The 17441-nt window shown below is 51.5% G+C and overlaps 1 protein-coding gene and 1 long non-coding RNA gene across 2 annotated transcripts; one reads left to right on the top strand and one right to left on the bottom strand.

The window, feature by feature from the left end:
- Positions 1-1050: 1050 nt before the first annotated feature.
- Positions 1051-17015, bottom strand: LOC116554841. Its single transcript, XR_004270307.1, has 3 exons — positions 16800-17015; positions 16402-16403; positions 1051-1061 (listed from the first exon to the last, which is right to left on the bottom strand). It is a non-coding gene; the product is annotated as an uncharacterized LOC116554841 (long non-coding RNA).
- On the top strand, positions 6207-9925 carry LOC116554840 (cytochrome c oxidase subunit 8A, mitochondrial). The gene is made up of 2 exons (XM_032283019.1): positions 6207-6480; positions 9603-9925. The coding sequence occupies exons 1-2, from the start codon at positions 6367-6369 to the stop codon at positions 9696-9698; spliced, it is 210 nt and encodes a 69-aa protein (XP_032138910.1). The 5' UTR covers positions 6207-6366; the 3' UTR covers positions 9699-9925.
- Positions 17016-17441: the final 426 nt, after the last annotated feature.

Raw genomic sequence — 17441 nt, 5'->3', positions numbered from 1 at the left:
GGTCGCTATTTTGTAATTTACATCCATAATGGAAATTTACATCCATAATGGAAATTTACATTAGTAAGAGTATATCAGGAAGAGGGCTGCTCCAGACTTTTTTTTTTTTTTTTGAGACAGAGTCTCCCTCTGTTTACAGGCTGGAGTGCAGTGGCACAATCTCAGCTCACTGTAGCCTTCAACGTCCGCCTTCCAGGTTCAAGTGATTCTCCTGCCTCAGTCTCCTGCGTAGCTGGCACTACAGGCACACACCCCTCTTCCCAGCTAATTTTTTGTATTATTATTATTATTTTATTTTTTTTTTTTTGAGACGGAGTTTCGCTCTTGTTACCCAGGCTGGAGTGCAATGCGCTATCTCGGCTTACCGCAACCTCCGCCTCCTGGGTTCAGGCAATTCTCCTGCCTCAGCCTCCTGAGTAGCTGGGATTACAGGCACGCGCCACCATGCCCAGCTAATTTTTTGTATTTTTAGTAGAGACGGGGTTTCACCGTGTTGACCAGGATGGTCTAGATCTCTTGACCTCGTGATCCACCCGCCTCGGCCTCCCAAAGTGCTGGGATTACAGGCGTGAGCCACCGCGCCCGGCAATTTTTTGTATTTTTAACAGAGACAGGATTTCACCATGTTGGCCAGAATAGTCTCGATCTGTTGAACTCGTGATCTGCCTGCCTCAGCCTCCCAAAGTGCTGGGATTATAGGCGTGAGCCACAGTGCCCGACTGAGTTTCATGTTTTGTGGTACCCCCTTGTGTATGTGTATTAGGGTTCTCTGGATGGACAGAACTAATAGAATATATCTCTATCTATCTATCTGTCTATCTATATCTATAAAAGGGAGTTTATTAAGTATTAACTTACATGATCACAAGGTCCCACGGTAGGCTGCCTGCAAGCTGAGGAGCAAGGAAGCCAGTCCAAGTCCCAAAACTGAAGAACCTGGAGTTTGATGTTTCAGGGCAGGAAGCATCCAGCATGAGAGAAAGATGTAGGCTGGGAGACTAGGCCAGTCTTGTCTTCACATTTTTCTGCCTGCTTTATGGTCTAGCCCCACTAGCAGGTGACTAGATGGTGCCCACCCAGATTGAGGGTGGGTCTGCCTTTCCCAGCCCAGACTCAAATGTTAATCTCCTTTGGCAACACCCTCAGAGGCACACCCAGAATCAATACTTCCTATCCTTCAATCCAATCAAACTGACAATATTAACCATCATAGTATGCATGTAAGTAGAACTGTGTTTTCACCTGTTGACCTGTTAAGTCAATTTAGTTCATAGTCCAGCCAAATACCTAGAGTGGTGGAGGGAAGCCATTTTTCTCTTGCTTACACCTGACTATACTGATTTAGGAGTTATTCCTTTGTTTCCCAGTGCCCGACAAGCCCAGGAGGGGAGCAGGGAGGTCCTTGCCCCTTCCTTCTCCCAGTGGCAGCCACTTGGGGCCTGGGCCTCTTAACCCTGTGCCCCTAGGACCGGGAGGGAGTTTAGAAGCATCTGTCCAGGGCTGTTGGCTAGGACTCAGGGCAGGGCAAGAACAGAGGCATGGTGGTTATGGGTGGGCTTGGGCTGAGACTGCTAAGAAGGGAGCCGGGCACAGTGGCTCACGCCCATAATCACAGTATTTTGGGAGGCTGAGGCAGGTGGATCACATGAGGTCAGGAGTTTGAGACCAGCCTGGCCAACATGGTGAAACCCTGTCTCTACTAAAAATGCAAAAATTAGCCAGGTCTGGTTGTGCATACCTGTAATTCCAGGTACTCAGGAGGCTGAGGGAGGAGAATCATTTGAACCCAGGAGGCAGAGTTTGCAGTGAACTGAGATTGCACCACTGCACACCAGTCTGGGCTACAGAACGACTCTGTCAAGAAAACAAAACAAAACAAAACAAAACCCATAAAAATAGAGTGAGGAAGGTGAGGGAGAGGTGAAGAGGGATGAGCGTGGGGCCTGGGAACACATCCGTCCAGAGGAAGCTCAGACACAGCTCCCCTTCTAGGGCACCCGAGTTCATTGCCACCTTGCTGTGACACTTCCCCACCCATGGGCTGAGGTTTCCTCTCAAAGCTCCAGTTTCTCAGTCTTTTGCTACCCCATCACTACAGGCTTTGATGTTATTGACCTCACTGTCAAAACTGGAACTTCTGGAAACTCCGTCTCTGCAGCAGCATGTGTGGTGGCTAAAAGCATGGGTTTTGGAGGTGATAGACCCGTCCTGGAATCCTGGAGAGGCAGCCTTGTAGCTTCATGATCTCGAGCAAGTCCCCGACTCTTCAAGCCTATTTCCTCATTTGTAAAAAATTTGAAATAGGCCAGGCGCAGTGGCTCTTGCCTGTGATCCCAGCATTCAAGGAGGCCATGGTGGGAGGATTGCTTGAGCCCAGGAGTTCAAAACCAGCCTGGGCAACATAGTAGGACCTTGTCTCTACAAAAAATAGTTAGCCAGGTATGGTGGTATATGCCTGCAGTCCCAACTACTGAGGCAAGAGGATCACTTGAGCCTGGGAGGTCGAGGCTGCAGTGAGCTGTGGTCGTGACACTGCACTCCAGCCTAGGCAACAGAGCAAGACACTGTCTCAAAATAATGAAATAGCCCAGGCATGGTGGCTCGTGCCTGTAATCCCAACACTTTGGGAGGCCAAGGAGGGTGGATCGCCTGAGGTCGGGAGTTCAAAACCAGCCTGACCAACGTGGCGAAACCCCGTCTCTACTGAAAAAATACAAAATCGGCAGGGCGTGGTGGCACATGCCTGTAATCCCAGCTACTTGGGAGGCTGAAGCAGGAGAATCGCTTGAACCTAGGAGGCGAAGGTTATGGTAAGCCGAGGTAGTGCCATTGCACTCCAGCCTGGGCAACAAGAGTGAAACTGTCTCAGGAAAATTATATGATAATAATGAAATAATAATAGCATATCTTTCATGACATTATTGTAAACCTGGAATGAGATTGCACCATGAAGGCCTGGCCCAGTGGCCGGCCCCACACTCCCTTTCCTGGTGTGCCTTCTACCCGGTTGAATGCTGTTAAGCCTCCTGCAGCTCATAAACATTCTGAGTGTCTGGTTGGAAACAGTGGTGAACTAACACAGGTTCTGCCCTCAGGTGGCCCTGAGTCTTGATGGAGACACACTACCAAGTACCAGCTCAGCCAGGAGACCCCCACCCAGGCAGCGCTGAAGGTAATGAGAGGCAGACACCCAGATAGAACAGCAAAGTGGGTCTGTTGGGGGGCTAGCAGCCTACTGAGCTGAGAGCCTCAGGGGTTGACAGCGTTCCAGGCTGAAGGCCCTGAGTAGATTCTGATCCACACAGTTATTCTCTCTTAATAGGTGACTATTATTAATAAACAGGTGTTCTGTATTTACTCATAACTCAAAAAATTCCAAGTAGGCAGCTGTTACCCACTTACCACAAATTGCAAACTAAAAGGTATTCTCCACAATGGAGCCACGGTGGCAGGGTAAACTTAATGTTTCTCAACAGTCCACCTTGTGGGGCAGAGCTGTCACAGGTGTCACTGGGCACAAAGGAGACACAGGCCCAGGGTGGCCAGTGAAGGCATTCTGAGGGTGCCACCCCACGTATCTTCCTAGCCCATCATGGTTTTATTTTCACCATGACACTTATATGATGGTTTCCAATTAAGTGCCTGCTTTTCCATCCAGAATGTCAGCTCCGTGACAAGAAACCTTATCCATGCTGTTTATACTGGTGTCTACAATAGCTTCTGACACACAGTAGAGGCTAACAAATATCTGTTGAATAAAGTAAGTTGTATCATTAACTGGAAGCCAGGAAGCAGGAATTAGCATGGTGAAAAAGCCAGGCTGGGTAGGAGTTGGGAAAAAATGAACATAAAATGCAGAAGCAACGCTGGATGTGGTGGCTCACGCCTGTAATCCCAACACTTTGGGAGGCCAAGGCGGGCAGATCACATGAGGCCAGGAGTTCAAGATCAGCCTGGCCAACATGGCGAAACCTGTTGCTATTAAAAAGGCAAAAATTAGCCAGGTGTGGTGGTTCACACCTGTAATCCCAGCTACTTGGGAGGGTGAGGCAGGAGAATCGGTTGAACCCGGGAGATGGAGGTTGCAGTGAGCCGAGATTCCTGTCTCAAAACAAAACAAAACAAAACAAAACAAAAAACTCAAGCAGAGGCAAGGTCAAGTACAGTGGCACAAGTCCTGTCATCCCAGCACTTTGGGAAGCTGAGGCGGGTGAATCACCTGAGATCAGGGGTTTGAGACCAGCCTGGCCAACATGGTAAAACTCTTATCTCTATTAAAAATTCAAAGCCGGGCGCGGTGCCTCAAGCCTGTAATCCCAGCACTTTGGGAGGCCGAGGCGGGTGGATCACGAGGTCAAGAGATCGAGACCATCCTGGTCAACACGGTGAAACCCCGTCTCTACTAAAACTACAAAAAATTAGCTGGGCATGGTGGCACGTGCCTGTAATCCCAGCTACTCAGGAGGCTGAGGGAGGAGAATTGCCTGAACCCAGGAGGCGGAGGTTGCGGTGAGCCGAGATCGTGCCATTGCACTCCAGCCTGGGTAACAAGAGCGAAACTCCGTCTCCAAAAAAAAAAAAAAAAAAAAAAAAAAATAGCTGGGCGTGGTGGCAGGCACCTGTAATCCCAGCTACTCTGGAGGCTGAGGTGGAAGGATTTCTTGAAACTGGGAGGCAGAGGTTGCAGTGAGTCAAGCCACTGCACTCCAGCCTTTGCAACAGTGTGGGACTCTGTATCCAAAAAAAAAAAAAAAAAAAATTAGCCAGGTATGGTGGTTGGCGCCTGTAGTCCCAGCTACTTGGGAGGCTGAAGTGGGAGAATGTCTTGAGCCTGGGAGGTGGAGGTTGCAAGAGTGCTGTCAGCTGAGATCACACCACAGTGTCCAGCCTGGGCAATAGAGTTAGACCTTTTCTCAACAACAACAACATCAACAATAACAAAATGCAGAAGCAAAACACTTGGTGGTGGAAATGAGAGCAGGGTCAAAGGTGTGGAATATTGCAGAGTTTTGAGAGTTGAGGCTGGACAGTGACATCCAGGAATTGGGATTTTGCCTAGGAAGCAATGGGGAGCCACTGAAAGTATATGACTTGGTCAGATTTAGGTTTAAAAAACAAAGAAAGAAGGGTTGGGAGGGAGAGATAGAGATAGGGTAGGAAGGAAGGGAAGTTGGTTGCCCCAGCATGGTAATTGGAATTGAAGAGTGTAATAGTAATCGAGGGGAGTTTGGTTACTATGTCAGTGTCAGGAATTCTGTCCAGAAATGAAGGAGGCCTGACAGAAAGGAAGGAACTCTCAATAGAGAGATTTTTTTTTCTTTTTTTTTTGAGATGGAGTCTTGCTCTGTCACCCAGGCTGGAGTGCAGTGGCACAGTCTTGGTTCACTGCAACCTCTGCCACCTGGGTTCAAGCGATTCCCCTGCCTCAGCATCCCGAGTAGCTGGGATTACAGGCACCCACCACCATGCCTGGATAATTATTTTTTTTTCCCCAGAGGGAGTATTGCTTTGTTGCCCAGGCCAGAGTGCAGTGACACAATCTTGGCTTACTGCAACCTCTGCCTCCCAGGTTCAAGCAGTTATCCTGGCTCAGCCTCCTGAATAGCTGATATTACAGGTGCCTGCCACCATGTCTGGCTAATTTTTGTATTCTTAGTAGAGACGGGTTTCAACATGTTGGCCAGGCTGGTCTTGAATTTTTTTTTTTTTTTTTTTTTTTTTAAGACGGAGTCTCGCTCTGTCACCCAGGCTGGAGTGCAATGGTGAAATCTCAGCTCACTGCAACCTCCACCTCGTGGGTTCAAGCAATTCTCCGGCCTCAGCCTCCTGAGTACCTGGAATTACAGACGCCCTCCACCACACCCAGCTAATTTTTGTATTTTTAGTAGAGATGTGGGGTTCATCACGTTGGCCATGCTGGTCTCGAATTCTCAACCTCAGGTGATCCACCCGCCTCGGCCTCCCAAAGTGCTGAGATTACAGGGATGAGCCACCGTGTTCGGCCTGAATAGCGATCTAAGAGTATGAATGGAGGGAGGAGTCAAGAGCAGTTTAGGCTTCTCCAGTACATCATTGGGTGGCTCCAGATGTCATTCACAAATATAGGCTTTGGAGGCGGAACATAACCAAAAGAAACGCCCCTTTGTGCTCCGCCCATAGCGGAAGGAAGGTGTCAATTGGCTGTTTCGAGCAACGCTCCAAAAACTACCAAGGGTAGTGGGAGATGTGTTCTTGCGTTATTGCCGAGACTTCCGGGCCGTTGTTTCCCGGCCTCCCCAGCTCCGGAACTTCCGGCTGGCGCAGCCATTTTGACTTCCTGACCTTGGGCTCTGGTGGGCGGCTGTCTGTGGTGTACTCCGTACCATCATGTCTGTCCTGACACCGCTGCTGCTGCGGGGCCTGACAGGCTCGGCCCGGCGGCTTCTGGTGCCGCGCGCCCAGGTCCATTCGATGCCGCCGGAGCAGAAGCTTGGGGTCCTGGTGAGGAACGGTCGGGGAAGAGCACGGGAGGCGCCGTGGGCGGGCCCCTTCTGCCGCGCTGAGCTCAGGCGGCCCCGAGAGTGCCCCGCACCCCGCGGCCCGCCGCGTAACGGGGAGCAGCATTGCCGGTTTGGGCGTGTCTGAAGGGCTCGCACGACGGGGACAGTACCCGGGTGACAGTAGGGGCTGTCGGCGTTAGGTCCTTCCCCAGAACCTCACCATCTCGAGTCAGGCGCTGTCAGGTCCTCCCTCCCCTGTCGCTTTCTCGCTGCGCCGCCTCGAGCAGACTTCTTTAGCCCTCTCTGAGCCCATTTTCTCATCGGTTCACTGGGGGATGCCTGACGACCGTCAGCGACGATAATGGTTGTTACTGCCATTTAATTTACGTTTTTTGAGACAGAGCCTTGCTCTGCTTCTTGGCTGGAGAGCAATGGTGCCGTCTCGGCTCACTGCAACCTCCGCCTCCCGGGTTCAAGCGATTCTCCTGCCTCAGCCTCCCGAGTAGCTGGGACTACAGGCCCGTGCCACCGCGGCCAATTAATTTTTTATTTTTAGTAGAGACGAGGTTTCACCATGTCGGCCAGCCTGGTCTCGAACTGATGACTTCCAAGTGATTCTCCCGTCTCGACCTCCCAAAGTGCTTGGGATTACAGGTGTGAGCCACCGCGCCCAGCCCTGCTGTTTATTATTATTAGAGGCGGGGAAAGAAGACCCCAACAGGCTTTCGAATTCCCAGAAATGTGGGAGCGTTTAGCTCTTTAGGGCATCTTTCACCTGTTTCAGCTTCTGTGCCTTTGTCTCAGGCAGTGGAGCCGGGCATTGAATGCCAGCCCTCAGAGTCCAGGCTAGTGGGCCTTGAGTGTGAGGAGCAGGGCCAGGAGGGCACTGCAGCTAAGGAAACATCAGTGATGATAAGCAGTGTATGGCCATAGCACCCGGAACATGCCACGTCTTCTCTGATAGAAACTGTACCCCTACGGCAGGTGATGCCAGGTGCTTGCTGTGTGCCAGACGCTGTGCTGGTCTGATTCAGTCCTTCCAGTGACCCTGAGAAGAAAGCATGATTTATTTGCATTTTGTGTTTTTTTGTTTTTTTTTTTTGAGACGGAGTTTCGCTCTTGTTACCTAGGCTGGAGTGCAATGGTGCGATCTTGGCTCACCGCAACCTCCGCCTCCTGGGTTCAAGCAATTCTCCTGCCTCAGCCTCCCAAGTAGCTGGGATTACAGGCACGCACCACCATACCCAGCTAATTTTTGTATTAAGTAGAGTCAGGGTTTCACCATGTTGACCAGAATGGTCTCGATCTCTTGACCTCGTGATCCACCCTCCTCAGCCTCCCAAAGTGCTGGGATTATAGGCGTGAGCCACTGAGCTCAGCCGCATTTTGTGTTTGAAGGTGCTGAAACATAGGAGCAGTGTGTTGACATGTCAGAAGTCACCTTCAGTCAGGCATGGTGGCTCACACCTGAAATCCCCGCACTTTGGGAGGCTGAGGTGGGTAGATCATGAGGTCGAGAGTTTGAGACCAGCCTGGCCAATATGGTGAAACCCCGTCTCTACTAAATAAACCTAAAACTAGCCGTGCGTGGTGGCATGTGACTATAGTCCCAGCTACTCGGGAAGCTGAGACAGGAGAATTGCTTGAACCCAGAAGGTGGAGGTTGCGGTGAGCTGAGATTGCACCACTGCACTCCAGCCTGGGCAATAGAGGGAGACTCTGTCTCAAAAAAAAAAAAAAAAAGTCACACCTTGAGTGGCAAAGAAGGATTTTATCACCCAAGCTGGAGTACTGCGGTTGCGATCACGGCTCACTGCAGCCTTGACTTCCTGGGCTCAAGCAATCCTCCCACCTCAGCCTCCCAAGCAGCTGGGACTACAGGGATGTGCCCCCACACCAGGCTAGTTTTTTGATGTTTTGTTGAGACAGGATCTCACTACGTGGCCCAGGCTGGTCTTGAGCTCCTGAACTCAAGCGATCTCCTGCCTCAACCTCCTAAAGTGCTGGGATTACAGATGTGAGCCACCCTGCCCCAAAGATGGAATTTGAACTCAAGGCTGACTCCAAGTTGTTCTGTGGACCTAACTACTTTTGAGACGATGGCAGTGGCTGAAAAGGTCTTTTACCCCTAGCCTCCAAGGTTGAGTAACAGTCTTGGAGAGGAGGTGGGAAGGGACGGTTTTTTTTTTTTAAATTTTTTACTTTTTATAAAGATGGGGTTTCACCATGTTGGTCAGGCTGGTCTTGAACTCCTGACCTCAGGTGATCCGCCCATCTTGGCCTCCAAAGTGCTTGGATACAGACGTGAGCCACCACACCCGACTGGAAGGGAGGGGGTTTTAAGACAAAGAAGGATAGGTATAGTTTTAGAGTTACTGGCCCATGCAAGGATCATGGGTCTCAACAGACCAGCTTTGTTTTTGTTTTTGTTTGAGATGGAGTGCAGATCTGTCACCCAGGCTGGAGTGCAGTGGCGCAATTTTGGCTCACTGCAACCTCTACCTCCTGGGTTCAGGCGATTCTCCTGCCTCAGCCTCCCCAGTAGCTGGGATTATAGGTGCCCACCACCATGTCTGGCTAATTTTTGTATTTTAGTAGAGATGGGGTTTCACCATGTTGGCCAGGCTGGTCTCTAACTCCTGACCTGGTGATCCACTTCCCAAAATGCTTGGATTACAGGCATGAGCCACTGTGCCTGGCCCAGACCAGCTTTAAAACAGGTTTCTTTTTTGTTTGTTTTGTATATATTTTTTTTCTTTTTTCTTCTGCCCAATTCCATTTATAAAACAGGTTTCAATAAATCCTGCTTCCTGTCCTTTCCTGTATGATCTGGTGGTGGATTTCTCCCTGGACCCTAACCCTGGCTGTCTCTCCTTCCTCTCAATCCTCCCCCTCCTTTTAACTGATCCTTTACCTCAAGGGCTCAAGGGTTAGCGTGGCCTTGGATCTGCACTGTCTGCTCCCTGGAGTGTGGATTCCTTTAATGTGAGGATGCCAGGTCCCATTTGCCTCTGAGTCCTGGCTCCCCGAGGGGGGCTTTCTGCTGCCTGGGAACTGCTAGGACTTAGGAGAGCTGAGGAGAATCCTGACTCTGAGGTGCCTTCTTTCTTGTGCTCTGTGTAGGAATTGGCCATTGGGTTTACCTCCTGCATGGTGACCTTCCTCGTGCCTGCAGGCTGGATCCTGTCACACCTGGAGAGCTACAAGAAGCGGGGGTGAAGGGGGCCGTTCTGGCCCTCACACCGTGACCTGACCAGCCCCACCAGCCCATCCTGGTCACGTTCCTGCATTCTTGGCCGGCCTCCCCTGGATCATATCGTTCAATTCCAGTCACCTCTTACGCAATCATGACCTCTCGATGTCTCCATGGTGACCTCCTGGGACCACAAATACTGACCCTGCTTGGTGGGGTCCCCGTTGTAACAATAAAATCTATTTAAACCTTACTTCAGAAATTCATGGTGCCTTCCCTCCTGCCTGAGCTCATGCCTCCACTGGCACTGGTAGGGGTGTGGGGAAGAGCACCCAGCTGGCTGCCCTGTGTTGTGTGTGCCTCAGCCGGACTCCTCGTGTGCTTCTGTGCCTTTAAATGGTGCCTGGCTTCCTGGGAAGACAAAGCCTGTTGTCATTGGGCAGCTTTTGTGGCTCATCCACTCCAGCTCCCTTGTTTGTGCAAAAGCCCAGTGGGGGTGTGTGTGTGTGTGTGTGTGTGTGTGTGTGTGTCTGTCTCTGTATCTGTCCCATCAGGGCTGGATCTTCAGCCTTTCCTCTAAGGGGCCAGCCTTCCAGCCTTCCCTGGTCTTCCTTTTTGGTGGACTCCATTTCTTAGGTTGCTGGTGCCCTTCCTAATTGGGGGTAGGGACTTTGCAGAATTTTGCTTTTTTTTTTTTTTTTTTTTTTTTTTTTTTGAGACTGAGTCTTGCTCTGTTGTCCAGGCTGGAGTGCAGTGGTGTGACCTCGGCTCACTGCAACCTCTGCCTCGAGGCTTCAAGCAATTCTCCTGTCTCAGTCTCCCAAGTAGTTAGGACTATAGGCGTGTGACACCACACCAGCTCATTTTTTTTTTTTCTTTTTGAGTTGGAGTCTCACTCTGTTGCCAGGCTGGAGTACAGTGGCTGGATCTCAGCTCACTGCGACCTCCGCCTCCCGGTTCAAGTGGTTCTACTGCCCCAGCCTCCTGAGTATCTGGGACTACAGGCATGTGCCACCATACCCAGATGAGTTTTTGTATTTTAGTAAAGACGGGGTGTCACTGTGTTGACCAGGATGGTCTCAATCTCCTGACCTTATGATCCACCTGCCTTGGCCGCCCAAAGTGCTGGGATTACAGGCTTGAGCCACCGGGCCTGGCTGCTGCTTGCTTTTTTTTTTTTTGAGACGGAGTTTCACTCATGCTACCCAGGCTGGAGTGCAATGGCACGATCTCGGCTCACCGCAACCTCCGCCTCCTGGCTTCAGGCAATTCTTCTGCCCCAGCCTCCTGAGTAGCTGGGATTACAGGCACGCGCCACCATGCCCAGCTAATGTTTTGTATTTTTAGTAGAGACGGGGTTTCACCATGTTGACCAGGATGGTCTTGATCTCTTGACCTTGTGATCCACCCGCCTCGGCCTCCCAAAGTGCTGGGATTACAGGCTTGAGCCACCGCGCCCGGCCTTGCTGCTTGCTTTTTAAATGTCAACTCTAGGGCCCCTTTCCTTCCAGCACCCTCCATACATGGCTATGGACTAACTGGCCTTTGTTCTAGCGGCCAGCTTCCCTTTTTCCTCTGTTTGACTTGTGGAATCTGCCATTCCTCTGTCCCCAGGAGTCCTTCCTCAGTGATCCTTCCTCCTGGTGTGTGAGGGGCAGGAAGTACCTCAGCAGGGATGATGTTTTGAAACACTGTGCCGAGCTGGAGTCCTGATCACTGGTGTCTGGAAGGAACACTCAGACCTGCTGGGTCGCACCCTCGAGGAAGACGTGGCTTTACCTCTCCTTTGCATCTTCTTTGCTGGGGTGACTTGACTGATTTCTGAACAGACACAGGTTCAGTGTCCCCTTGTGGAGCTGAGGCTGCCAGGACGCCTGTGCCTGGAACAGTGGGCAAAGATGTCAGGTGAGAGCTGAGGGCTATGGTTGGCCTCAGGCCCTGGGTGTCAGAACACACGTTTTCCCAACTCCTCTTCCGCAGGCTGTTTCCTGATTGATGTTGACAGAGCTGAGAGGGGACCCGACTGTCCTGCCTTAGTGTGGTCTTGTTTGTCCTTCCTGCGTGATGTCTAGGGAACCCTGTGGGGCCCAAGGCCCAGATACTGTAATGGGTTCAGTTCCTGCCATAGCTGTTTGAGCAGTAGGAAGTTGTCCTCTGCCTCCTAGGTGGCTCCTTTCCTTCCACACAAGCTGGACTTTGTGTCTGAGGCTGAAGGGATGGGGCCTGGCTGGAGGGCCAGGGAGAAGCTGCCTCAGCCTGTTGCCTGCAGTGGGGCTCAGAATGCTGCAGCTGTGCCGGGTGGAAGCATTGGCCGAGGAGGGGTGAGCCTGCATTGGATCTGGAGCCCGGATGGGGTAGGATAATCCTCCTGCCACATACAGGCACCTCAACAGCTCTCTTGTCTCTGGATGGAGGGGCCTCTGCCATCTCCTACACAGCAGGACCAGCCCTTGTTCTGTGCCTGGTTCTGGGAGGCTTTTTTGCTTACATTAGTCCCTGGGTGGAGGTGGGACCTGAGCGCCCCCTGCTGTCAGTACCGTCTCCTGGCGCAGCTGGGACTAAGCACAGCTTGGAGCGGCAGTGTGGGAGGCCAGGCCATTCTCACTGAGCTTGCACTTTCTGAGTAGGGGCCCTGAGTGGCCTAGCCCTTGGCTGGCCCAGGGCTGCTTTCCTCCAGCTGTGGGAGCAGATGAGGCGCTGGTCTTATAGCCATGGCTCTGCACACAGCAAGTACATGGCACTGGAAAAGGAGCATTGTCTTGAGTTTCTTCTCTTTTTTTTGAGACAGAGTTTTGCTCTGTTGCCCAGGCTGGAGTGCAGTGTTGCGATATCAGCTCGCTACAGCCTCTGCCTCCCAGGTTCAAGCAATTCTCCTGCCTTAGCCTCCCAAGTAGCTGGGACCATAGGCGCTCACCACCACACCTGGCTAATTTTTATGTTTTTAGTAGACACAGGGTTTCACCGTGTTGGCCAGGCTGGCCTCCAGCTCCTGACCTCAGGCGATCCTCCTGCCTGGGCCTCCCAAAGTGCTGGGATTACAGGTGTGAGCCACCGTGCCTGGTAGGTTGTCTTGCGTTTTTATGGTAACTCCACTGCCCTGCTGAGGGTTTGCTTGGGTGTCCTCCATGTTTGTGCCTCTAGAATTAAATGATGGGTGATGGTCTTCCCAGGGGGACTGCCCCAGCCCAGAGTTTGATGTATTGAGTCACTGTTCCACCCTGTGCAACACCAGGGGCCACAGGCGAGTCCTCAGGACCCTGGTCTGAAGAAGTCCCAAGCAAGCCCCACTGTTCCTCCAGCCTCTTCCTCCCACAGCCTGCCACGTCCTGCAGCATTTGTGGGGATGGTTGGGGTGATATGCATAAGAGTGGGCAGGAGAGTGTAGAGTTCAAGTGACCTGTCATGTTTGAACCCTAAACTCCTTGGTCCCCTTGGTGGCCATTAGGTCGGAAATCTGGTCAGCTTTCACCAGTCTACCCTTACCCCCAACCAAGTCAGGGCCCTGGAGCAATTCCCTGTAGAGAAAGCAAGGATCCTCGTACCCCAAACATTTTCTGTGTCCACGTGTATGGGGATCTGTGCCTGGTGTGCACGCTGGCTGGAGAGGCTACAGTGCCGGCAGGTGCTCGGACGTCAGGAACGGTGGTCCAGGAGTGGGGAGGCTTGGACTTGAGGCCTGGCCTGGCTGCTGAACTGTACGACCTTGGGCAAGTCATCTGGTCTCTGAACCTCAGTTTTGTAAAATGAAGATACTGTGGCGGGCAGAATAACGGCCCCCCAAAAATGTCCATGACCTATTCCTTGGACTGGTGAATACGTCATCTTACATAGCAGTGCGGGGGGGGGCTTTGTAAATGGGAATAAGGTTCAGGACCTTGAAATCACAGGCTGTCCTTGGAGATCCAGGTGTGCCCAATGTCCTCACAAGCCCTGACCTGAGAAGCATTTGGCCTCCCATTGCTGGCTTTGAGAACAGAGGAAGTGGGCCATGAGCCAAGGACTTCGGGGACCTCTGGAAGCTGGGAACAGCCCTCCGTTTACAGCCAGCAAGAACATGGGAACGTTGGTCCTGCCTTCTGCCAACCTGGATGAGTAAGAAGTGGATTCTTCTTTAGAGCCTCTGGAAAGAAATTCAGCCTGCAGACACCTTGACTTTAGTCTGGTGAAACTCAGACTTCTGACCTCCAAAACTGTAAGAGAATAAATTTATGTTGTTTTCAGCCACTAGGTTTGTGGTGACTTGTTACGGAAGCAATAAGGCAAGTCATGCATCATGTGATGCTGTGAGGCCCTGCGGGGGCTGGGTACCAGCTGATGGGACCTTCTTCCGGCATAAGGTGAAATGAATCTATGGCATTTACAGTGAGTACCCCAGCAAGGACTAGGGCAGTGTGAGTTGCTTGAGAGGGGCTCTGCCTGCATCGCCTCTGCCCCTCTGCCTGCTTTCTGCTGTAGGTGGTGATCACCACCTGTGGAAGTCTGTCCTGCAGACCCTCACTTAAGGCCGGATGAATGAACGCACTCACACAGAATACAGCCAGCCGCCACGTGAATCCCAACAGGTGGTCTGAATGCTGCAGGTGACTCATTCCACCCCATCAGCTGGCCTTTGCTGCCGTCAAAGCCTCCCTAGACCATGATTTCAGGGCTGCTGCCTGGGGACTCTCGTGAGTACAATGCAAGGTTCATGTGCCTGGCCAAGAGAACAGTTATTAACCGCAAATAAACCATCATTGAAAAGAGCTGGGCAAGGCCAGGTGTGGTGGCTCAAGTCTGTAATCGCAGCACTTTGGGAGGTGGTGTGGGGAGGTGGGGGTGGGGGGGGTGGGGGGGGGGGCACGCAGATCACTTGAGGTCAGGAGTTTGAGACCAGCCTGACCAATATGGACAAACCCTGTCTCTACTAAAAATACAAAATTAGTCAGGCATGGTGGTGCATGCCTGTAGTCCCAGCTACTTGGGAGGCTGAGGCAGGAGAATTGCTTAAGCCCGGGAGGCAGAGGTTGCGGTGAGCTGAGATTGTCCCACTACACTCTAGCCTGGGCAACAAGAGCAAAACTCCATCTCAAAAAAAAAAAAAAAAAAAAAACAGCTGGGCAAAAGTTGACCATCATGGGGCTCAACTAAGAGCTAAAGCTTCCCTCTGGCCATTTCCTTCCCATTCTGCCAGACAAGGAAGGGAAGGCTTAGGAGCCTTGGGCTGTGTTCTGCTTCTGGCAGGGCTGGACCGCAGCTGGGAGAGGGCGCCCTTACTTACAGGCCCTTTGGACATGCAGAGCACGAGTCTGTTCTTCAAGACCCACAGCCTTGGCTGGGCGCGCGGCTCACACCTGTAATCCCAGCACTTTGGGAGGCTGAGGTGGGTGGATCACTTGAGGTCAGGAGTACCAGACTAGCCTAGCCAGCATGGTGAAACCTCGTCTCTACCAAAAATACAGAAATTAAAATAGCTGGACGTGGTAGTTCATGCCTGTGATCCCAGCTATTGCGGAAGCTGAGGCAGAATTGCTTGAACCTGGGGGGTGGAGGTTACAGTGATCCAAGATGGCACCACTGCACTCCAGCCTGGGAGACAGAGTGAGACCCTGTCTCAAAAACAAAACAAAAAAACAAAAACACATGGCCGGGCTCGGTGGCTTACGTCTGTAATCCCAGCACTTTGGGAGGCCGAGATGGGTGGATCATGAGGTCAAGAGATCGAGACCATCCTGGCCAACATGGTGAAACCCCATCTCTATAAAAACACACACACACACACACACCACAGTCTTCAATGGGAGGAGGCATTCGCATGGCACTGGCAGCCTGGCTGCAGGTCAGCTCTGAGCCACCACAGGGAGTCCCTTTCACTCTCCAGAGCAGCCCTTCCCTGTTGTGACGTTAGAACCAACCCCAGCTCTGCTGCATGTACCCCCTAGTCCGGGTGAGGGGGGAAGGGGTGGAGTTGTCTTATAGCTATTTTGAAGATTTTAAAAAGCCAAATAGAAATATCTCTGTTATCAAAATCTTTGCCCTTCATTTGGTACCAGTTCTCTTGGCTGGTTGTGGGTCTGACTGGTGGTTATGAATTTCATGGTTCACAAAGAGAAATTTGATAGGCATGGGGTCCATGTAGGGTGGACCTTTTGTTTTCTTGAGTTTGGAAGCAACCCCAAAGGTCTAATGACCCAATAAATAGTAATGTGTAATGTTGCTGTGTAATGTGTAAGATGTGGCATTTGTAGACTTGCTGTGAGAAGGCCAGTGTGAGCTGAGTGTGGCGAACCCAGGTACCCACTACATCCGCTCCAGGACTGGCGCCACCTAATGAAACCATTCAGTTATACTCCACTCCTGTCCTTGCAGGACCCAACGAGGCTGATTGGGACTGACGGAGACAGCCTCCCTAAGTGGTAAAGGATGATGGTCATAAAAAGAACCCCAGACAGTAAAAAGTCAGGAACCTGAGCCGCAGACTGTAACCTCTTTCCAATGCAGCAGCTTCGGCATCTCTGGCCTTGCTTTTTTTTTTGAGACAGGGTCTTGCTTTGTCTCCAAGGGTCACCCAGGCTGGAGTGCAGTGGCGCCATCATGGCTCACTGCAGCCTCTACCTCTTGAGCTCAGGTGATCCTCCACCTCTGCCTGTCAAGTAGCTGGGGCCACAGGTGCATGCTACCACACCTGGCTAATTTTTTAATGTTTTTTGCAGAGATGCGGGGAACAGAGATCCCAGGCTGTTCTCCAACAACGCCTGAGCTTGAGTATTTCTCTCACCTTGGCCTCCCAAAATGCTGGGATTACAGGCATAACCCACCACACCCAGCCATCTTTGCTGTTAAATACAGCGAGCCCCAAGTTTCTCTTCAAAAAATCAGTATGTCAGTATGTTCAGTTCTCTTATTCTTTGTCCCTCATTTTAAAGTTTAACTTCCTGGTTTCTCTTTGCCCCCTTGCCTCTAGCTTCAGTAAACAACTTTCCTGCCAGTTCTAATCAGTAGTTCACATCTGTTCCCCTGGTCACCTGCTCTGTCCTGACTCATCCTGGTCACCTGATCTGAGTCACCTTTAGTTACCTGTTCTGTAACTGTCCTTCCCACCAAACTGCCTGCTCCGCTACTCTGGCTCATACCCCTGCTCCCTTTAGAACTTGTTTGGAGGTTCTAGCAGGGGAGCGCAGCTACTCGTATACCCTTGACCGAAGACCAGTCCTCCTCTATCGGGGATGGTCGTCCTCTTCGACAGAGCGCGCAGCTTCAGGAGGGGCGCACATGGAGTGGTGAGGGAGGAAGGGGACATCCGCCTAGCCAGCCAGATCAGCCGAATCAACCCTGGCGATCAATGGGTTGACACATTTGCAGCCAGATCGCCCTCACATCCCCCTGCTCCCTTTAAAATAGCCAATGGGAATTAGCTTAGATTGTGTGGTCCAACCCTAGCCAATAGGGGAATGACACAGAGGTAGGGGATAACTTCCTCTGGGATAAAAACCCCTTTCCTTCCCCTGTTCAGGTGTGCTCTCGCCATTGTTCCATTGGTGAGACACACCCTTCTCTAGAAGTAAATAGCCTTGCTGAGAAAATTCCTTGTCTGAGCTCTAGTTCTTCTTTCAGCACTAAGGAACAAGCATTTGTTTCTAACATTTGCCATTTAAAAAATTAAACTTGGCTGGGTGCAATGGCTCACGACTATAATCCCAGCACTTTGGGAGGCTGAGGTGGGCAGATCACAAGGTCAGGAGTTCAAGACCAGCCTGGTCAACATGGTGAAACCCCATCTCTACTAAAATACA

Source organism: Sapajus apella, unplaced genomic scaffold (genome assembly GCF_009761245.1).
Source record: "Sapajus apella isolate SASKATOON/1434 unplaced genomic scaffold, GSC_monkey_1.0 scaffold14, whole genome shotgun sequence".
Taxonomy (NCBI): domain Eukaryota; kingdom Metazoa; phylum Chordata; class Mammalia; order Primates; family Cebidae; genus Sapajus; species Sapajus apella.
This window is presented reverse-complemented; position numbering and strand designations above follow the sequence as displayed.

Bases quoted from the DNA above. Each gene is read 5' to 3' on its own strand.
- LOC116554840 (XM_032283019.1), top strand. From the start codon at position 6,367: ATGTCTGTCCTGACACCGCTGCTGCTGCGGGGCCTGACAGGCTCGGCC. The intron at 6,481-9,602 runs GTGAGGAACGGT...TGCTCTGTGTAG, and splicing joins AGCAGAAGCTTGGGGTCCTG to GAATTGGCCATTGGGTTTAC.